Source organism: the organism of the source record quoted next, unplaced genomic scaffold (assembly GCF_019419815.1).
Source record: "Pyrus x bretschneideri cultivar Hongxiangsu unplaced genomic scaffold, Pyrus_bretschneideri_v1 Contig6, whole genome shotgun sequence".
Lineage (NCBI taxonomy): Eukaryota > Viridiplantae > Streptophyta > Magnoliopsida > Rosales > Rosaceae > Pyrus > Pyrus x bretschneideri.
In genome coordinates, this window is record NW_025999798.1 from 1,047,423 (window position 1) to 1,055,235 (window position 7,813).

The window sequence follows — 7,813 nt, forward strand, 5'->3', positions numbered from 1 at the left end:
TTCTTATTGGTGACACATCATTTGATTTACAAATTAAGTTTAAAATTTTGGTCTTCTAGCATTATTCTTATTTGTTTAGGGCAAACAGTGGCATGCTTGCATCAGTGGCAAGGATCATTCAGTCTCGATGGACTGCATGGTGGAACATCACAAAACCCTAATCTTCTCCTTGTAATGTTTACTTCAAATTTCAAAGAAAATATAAATAAAAGAATAGTTATTTTACATTAGTGATGCTGGCTAGGGAAGTGGAATCTAAGGGTACATACCAACCACACTACCCAATTTTTGGGTAGGGGTGTCTATGTCGTTCGTTGAGCAACTTGTGGGTACCTTTTGTAATAATATGATACTTCTTATATTTTGGTCCGACACTGGTCTCAAGGTGTGAAAGCTACACTAATCAGACATGTTCACCAAAGTCTATCTCCTCTATATCACAGGTCTTTTGGTTTTTAAACAATTTGTGGCAAACATTCCTGGGGATTGCTATAGAAATATTCTTCATCCTTAGGCTTGCCAGGCATCTCCAATCTTGGAGCTGAGCTTCCCATGCGATCAGCGTGCCCTGTTTTCACTGCCTGTGAAAATTCATCCCAGCTCAGACTTCCATTCCTGTACTGGCGTATCAATTCCACTAGAAGCTTTCTGTGTAGCCGAATTGTCGTCCTGAATCCCAAGTACCTGCACTCTCGCGCACACTCACACATATGTATGTATAATTATGTATCAAATGTCATTGAGAAAGAAATTAACATGGTAATATATTGGTAACGTGTGTTACATACCTTCTATGGCCTGCAACAGTTATTGCCATGTTTCCTTTATAAGTAGGAATAAAGATGTCGCTTTCCAGTGACACCATATAATCCAACGCTGCCATTCGGTTTGAATGGTTCCTGAAGGGCTCGAGGTCGGAGGATTCCAGCAACGTCTCCTTTTTAACCTGTTTCCAGACGATAATGAGCGTCGAACATGGGTATAATACTTGTAATCGAGTTGTTTCTTGAGGTTCAAGCAACTAACCGTATGGGGAAAAGCTAGTCTCAGAGGCGCCATTCTTCTTTCTCCGCCGTATATATCGCCGGCAGCGATATAAACTTGGATGCCAGGATCAATATCCAAAGCCCTCAATGCAAGTGCAGTTTCCTCAGGAGTTAAAGGGCACGCCCCAACTCTTCTTTTCCTAACAGAGTCTATTATTTTCTGCTTCCACCGTGGGTAAGCAAACCTGTTTAATATATTAACATCTACAAGTTAATCGTATTTGAATTTATAAAAAGAAACAACTAAAAAGGAACTGAAATTAAGATTGAGAAAATCTTAAAATCTTTAGGGTGGTCTGATCACGTTATGAAGTTTTTACAAACGAACCGGTCCCTGCATTTGGGTTTTCACGAGATCCCACGCTGTCTCTATACTTTTGAGATATGTCATAAGAATGACGTGATCATACTGCCCTACCAAAGATTTTCTTCTCACTCTAACCTCATATTTGTTAATTCTTCAATTTCTTTGGCATTGCAACCTTCCGTACAACCAGAAGATGCCAACATGTCCATTTCATATCTCAGATGAAGAACTAGGAATGGACCCTTTTCCCTCAGAATCCTAACAATCTTCTTTCCCAGTTCCTCAATAGGAGGAGTGAATCTTAGAGCTCTGTAATTCGCTTTGCACCGCAGTTTCTGAACCTCGTTCGGGATCCCATTATTCGCAAGCCTGGCATTGGTCTGAGTGAAATGCAGCACTTCATACTTCTTTATGCGGGGAAGAATCTGCGTACGAATCAAGTATTAACAAAAGATTAGTGGTAATTAACATTAATAGTATAACACAAGGGCGATGATTAAGGAATTAATCTTGACTACCAGTTCGTAGTAATATTTCATGTTGGCCCAGCTAACAGGAGCCATGGAATAGAGGCTAGCTATCTCTGCTCTTCTTTTCTGCTTATCAGGCAGAGCTTTTAGTATCCTGACTTCATCTCTCAGAGATGCAATGAAGTAATCCACATCAAATATATCTTCAAATCGACTGCAAAATTAAGTATTCAACTTTGTCAGATTTAATTTATTGTTAATGAAGGTACTTGGCTGGGGTTGCCTCACTAGTCACTAGGGAGAAAAACATTTGTCTGACCGACCATATACGGTTATTGAGAGAATCGGATGGTATCATGGGTAGGGACGGGAGAAAAGAAAATATAGACGACCCTCTTTAATTGCGTGTGATCGCACAACCATGTGGTCTAACAGGCAAACTCTAAAATTTGTTCTAACTCAAGCATCTTTTATACCGAGTGGGACCAGAGTTGAGTTGGAAGATAACCAAAGGGCAAGATCTTATGCTTTTGTAATAGTGGTTTGACAAGGCACCCTACTCAAGTTTAAGTGAAAGACATAGGGAGAGAGAGTTGTAATTTGACTAACCTGCGATCATTCCAAAAGGAGGTATTGTCCAACTCAGGAACTATAAGCGTGACATTCAAAAAACTTGCAATAGCCACCATGTCACAAATCTGCAGTGTAAGATTTTTAAAAGCATCACTTGAATTTTCAAGAACATTAATGCAAATTAAGAATAAAATATAAGTAGAAAAGTACTCACACCAACCCGCATTTGATTCAATCCTCCATTGGATGAGACCATCAGATATCCATTATTCTCAAAATCCCCTGCAAAAATGAACACAAGTCTTCAAACCAAATGTTGACAATTATAAGATACCATGTTAGACAACTACTTGCCCAAAAAGCTTAAGTTATCAAAAAGCAAGCCAACAATGTATATCAAACTAACTGTTGGCATAAATAACAAGTATTATTAACCTTATGAGAAAGTTGTGGACACTCACTTTCAGTTCCAGTAATTTGTGGCGGAGTGATGGTTTGAGAATTCGAGCGAAACATCAAAACCCGGGTTACATCGCTGAGCATGCTCAGCTGCACCGCGCAGACGCAGATGAGAATCAGCATGGTTGTGGCTGTAAAAACAAACAATTTGAGTCTGCATAACCGTGACTGCGCATTGATCTCGCCTTTGAAGTTGGATCCTCCTATCAATTTGTCCACTTTGATTCCTCCAAAGTACTTCAAATAGTGTTCCATCTTATGTTGCTTCACCTTGGCTTCCCCAAATTCAGACCCTTCGACACCACCTTTAGTTTTTTCCATCTCCACAATACTTCTTCAACTATATTTATGAACTAGATCTTGCAGTGACAGCAAATATAAAAAAAAAATTGGAAATTTTGAGGCGGTTTTTTTCCGACCAGCTTTTTGTATAACAAAGCTGGCCTGAGGAGCCACGAGCTAACAATGGAGATACATTGTTGCTTTTAAAGGAAGCTCATGCACTCTCATAATTCATAAACATTGAGAGTTGTATTAATTCATTACCGTTAGGCATGAAAGGAAAGAGAGAGAGTCACGCATCAACCATTCATTTGCAACAAAATTAATGCAAGGCAATTACAATTTCATACTAATAACTGTTAGACAAGCATATTTTCACAAAATTAATATGCATCGAGTCATAATATTGATAGGAAAAACTGATCTTTAAATGAATCTAACTATTTTTTTATCAAACAATCTGTACAAGGTGAGAGCCATTGTGTTGTAGAATTTATCTTAGATATTTTTTGGTGTGATGCATTGAGGCTACATGGTGTTATCACTTTATTTAAATTATAACTCATAACTATTTTTATTTTTTCATCTTAAGTCCATGAAACATCATACATGTTGGTCATGCACTCATATTATAAACTCATAAAGTAATAACACCACATGACCGTGTGACCGTCACCTCAGAGTTATGACATATCTAGAAAAATAAAAAGGTGAAGTTCGATTATAACACCTTTCCCCATTTTTGAATGTTTTGGACAAACACACTTTGATTAATTTTGACGCACGTTTTGTAGTTACACCATTCAAAGTAATTAAGAATATCAAAATACAAGCAGAAAGATATAGATCCGATTAAAATTTTCAAAGCGTTTGTGAGTAAACAATCTTACACAATCCTCTAATAAATATATGATTGTGCTTTTCAGAAAATAAATTAAATGATTGTGAACTAGATGGATGATAGGTTTTAATCTTTAATTACAATCCGAATCTTGGAAATTTTTGGTACCACTTACGTCAAGTTAATGATTAATACAAAGCAAACCTTAAAAGTTTACAAGCCAATTACTTATGAAATTCACAGCAAATACCAGGTTTATTAAAGACACCGATAGATGTATTGGGCCCAAATGTATTAATTATTTAACGATAATAACACTAATTCTGTTATTTAAGACTGAAAAGGAAATGTGGTGGATTTAGTTTGCTTGACGAAACTGAGACTGTGATTGCATGGCTACAGAGAGTTGTGCCTCGTACACATGTCACATGTGATATATATATAATTTGACAGTCAATTTTCTTGAAGTAACAAAATAAATAAAAATTAAAAGAAAATAGTGTATGAGTTTCACATGATTGATGTATTTAGCTAATTTAGTTTTCATTTCATATTATTTATATTTATTAGTGACTAGCGTCTATTGATATTTTTTTTCTTAAATTTGAATCACCTTTACATCAAGTGCTCAAACTGCTCCCAAATTGATAAATTTTTCTAGTTTATTACATTGTTCATCGCGCATTACAATTTTGTGGGTATGCCATGCCATATTTTTGTTGTTGAAGACATTAAACAGCTTTTCACTCGTTCTCAGAGACAGGAAAGAAAATTGTTTAGTTCGTGATAATTCATTCTCATCTTTGTTGTAGAATAAATGACTGAGTGGATTGAAGAGGAAATAGACTGTTGGAAGACAAAAAGACGTAACGGGAATTTGCAAATTTGATGTCTGAGTTCTGATTTGGGCCCATAATACATCTTCAAAAAGAGAACGAGGACACTGTTCAAACTCACTAATTTGTTGTGACATAAGATAAATTTTAGCAATCTGAGACCGTTTAGGCTTCCAAACTACGTGTTAATTTATATAATAAAAATTAGACTTTTCGTTTGTCGTTCGCTTTGAGTTATTCTAAGGGAGTTGTAATCCGTTTATTTAAGTCATTAATTGCTTCATTGTAATCATCTTTCATCAATTAATCAAATAAAACTTGTGGGATTTCTTTAAAAAACTTGTAAATTCCAGACTTTAGGTTCTTCAATGATTTACATTTAAAATCATTTAGTTTCGTACTACGTCAATTTTATCTCTTACCGATTCATTATATCTTCCATTCGAATTGAATGAGCATTTCATCACTTTATTTAGTTTACATCATCTTCATAATGGGACGGAATCCACGATTTTATCATCTTGTTAACTGGATAATGACAAAGATTTTAATATAAAAAAAAAAAGAGCCTAAATTACGTTTTCGGTTTTGGAGGAGAGCAAGGACGGTGATATTAGAGCAACATTAAACTATAAATTTAAATAAAGTAAATATGACACTTCACCCATAACAATTTTTTATTTTTTGAATAAATGATATTTTTTATACTAAAAAAAAAAGAGTAGACTTAATCTCATAACGTGATTCAAATTCGTTTTTCATAAAAATTGAACCTCAAACCTGACCAATTGTAACAATTAGCCATATGGCTCAATTACAATATTAATTAATTAATTGAGAAGATTAAGATAGGTAGGGCTGCCAGATGGGGCTCCGTTACAAAATTCCTCTCCTTCTTAATCAATCCAAATCCCCAAAGACTGCAGTCGACACACGTGATGGAGAAAACGAAACTGATAATTACTTTAAAATCTGACTTGTCGATATTATCCTAGCCACCTGCTTTTTTTAAGTACAATTTTCATCTTAGTTTTTACTTTTTGTTTCTATTTTTATTACAAGTGGTGATATTATGCGGCATCGTGCTCTCTACTACCGTTTTAATGGCGTTTTCTACTACGATTTTGTTGTATTGAACAATTCTACCCAATCGCTGAGCCACACCCGTTTGCCCACTGATCAGATACATTGGATTAGCATATCCCTACCCTAAACAAACCAACAGTGGATTTTTTGGTGAGGATCCTGGGAATCTGTGAATTATGTTTGTTCATCGTATATCGTGCAATCATTTTTTGAGATACTATTTGTGTTTAATTTTAAATAAAAATATTTAAAATGATTTCTGACCCATAATATACAATGAATGGACACAATTTACAAATCCCCATAATGCTCATAAAGAAGATCTGGTGAGAATCGGGATTCCTAAATAAATATAGTGGACAAATCCTAGTCAATTGCACCTTGCCACGTAACACCCAAAGATTCTCATGTTTCATCAAACCAGTGGCGCCGTCTGATTGGTTGGCCAGTGTCACCGTCCACGAGGGTGCATATCGAGTTTCCGGTAGGTGGTGAGCGCACATGGATTTGGAATTTTTAAGGGTCAGAGTTAGAGATGGGTAGAACAACAAGAACTTTTTTTTTTTGTCGAAACAATTGGGACTTTTACTGCTTGTTTTGTTGTTCAGAGCCTGTTCTTTTAGGCCGTGTTGGGTCATCATCTTTGTTATCGTGTACTGTTCACGTGGATCAACATCCGTGCAGACGAGGGTGCATCAGCCTTCATATTGCATATCGAGATTTAAAAAATAGAAAATTAGCATCAGGTTCTTAGTTTTAATGTTCATTGATTAAGATCTTATCAATTTTTAGATTTTGATCAAAGTTTCTAGCATTAATATATTAATCAATTACATGCGAGTTACATAATTTTTATAATAAAAATTAGTAATTGATTTAGAGTTTTAATACTCACACCCTTATTAAAATCCTAATTAATTTTTAATTCAAACATTTCCAAAATATAAAAAATAAAAAATAGAATTTGTACCCATTAAATTTTTATTAAAAAAATTTAATTTTTTAATCTTATATGTACCCATTATTAAATATACCAATTTGTTATATAAAAAAAGTACCATTTTTTAATATAAAATGTACCCATTTTTTAAATAAAATTCATTCAATATTTTCTCTAATCCATTTTTTAAACTTATATGGGTACATTCTATTTCGTTGATTTGAGAATGTATCTATGTCAAGTTTAATAGAAGAAATTTAATAATGTTATTAAGCCTATTATCTTTTTCCTTTTTTTTTTTTTTTTTTTGGTTTTTGAAAAATGTACCCATGTTTTGTTACAATAATTTTTTTGGTTAGTTTTGATGAACGTACCTGTCACATCCCGACCCCGAGGGGACCACTTCTCGAGCCCGCTCCACCACCGTAGCATGATATTGTCCGCTTTGTTTCTGGGAACTCACACGAGAACTTCCCGATGGGTCACCCATCCTGGGAGTGCTCTCGCGCGCTACTCGCTTAACTTCAGAGTTCTCATGGAACCCGAAGTTAGTGAGCTCCCAAAAGGCCTCGTGTTAGGTAGGGATGAGAATATACATATAAAGATCACTCTCCTGGGCAATGTGGGATGTCACAATCCATCCTCCTTAAGGGCCCGACGTCCTCGTCGGCACAACACGACCTGGGTTAGGCTCTGATACCAAATTGTCAAATCCCGCCCCGAGGGGGACCACTTCCTAGGCCCGCTCCACCACCGTAGCATGATATTGTCCGTTTTGGGCCCCCAGCACACCCTCACGGTTTTGTTTCTAGGAACTCACACGAGAACTTCCTGATGGGTCCTGGGAGTGCTCTCACACGCTACTAGCTTAACTTCGAAGTTCCCATGGAACCCGAAACCAGTGAACTCCCAAAATGCCTCGTGCTAGGTAGGGATGAAAATATATATATAAGGATCACTTCCCTGAGCGATG

The 7,813-nt window shown here is 36.0% G+C and overlaps 1 protein-coding gene across 2 annotated transcripts; it reads right to left on the reverse strand.

Moving 5' to 3' along the window:
* Nucleotides 1-202: 202 nt before the first annotated feature.
* Nucleotides 203-3,545, reverse strand: LOC103947370 (rhamnogalacturonan I rhamnosyltransferase 1-like). 2 transcript variants are annotated; one of them, XM_048572216.1, is made up of 8 exons: nt 2,858-3,545; nt 2,617-2,678; nt 2,433-2,521; nt 1,872-2,037; nt 1,489-1,778; nt 1,027-1,231; nt 789-946; nt 203-684 (listed from the first exon to the last, which is right to left on the reverse strand). In XM_048572216.1, exons 1-8 carry the CDS (start codon nt 3,174-3,176, stop codon nt 456-458), a joined length of 1,518 nt encoding a protein of 505 aa, XP_048428173.1. In that variant the 5' UTR covers nt 3,177-3,545; the 3' UTR covers nt 203-455. The 2 variants fall into 2 exon arrangements, with proteins under 2 accessions (XP_048428173.1, XP_048428172.1); XM_048572215.1 differs by having other exon boundaries at nt 2,611-2,678; nt 2,858-3,534.
* Nucleotides 3,546-7,813: the final 4,268 nt, after the last annotated feature.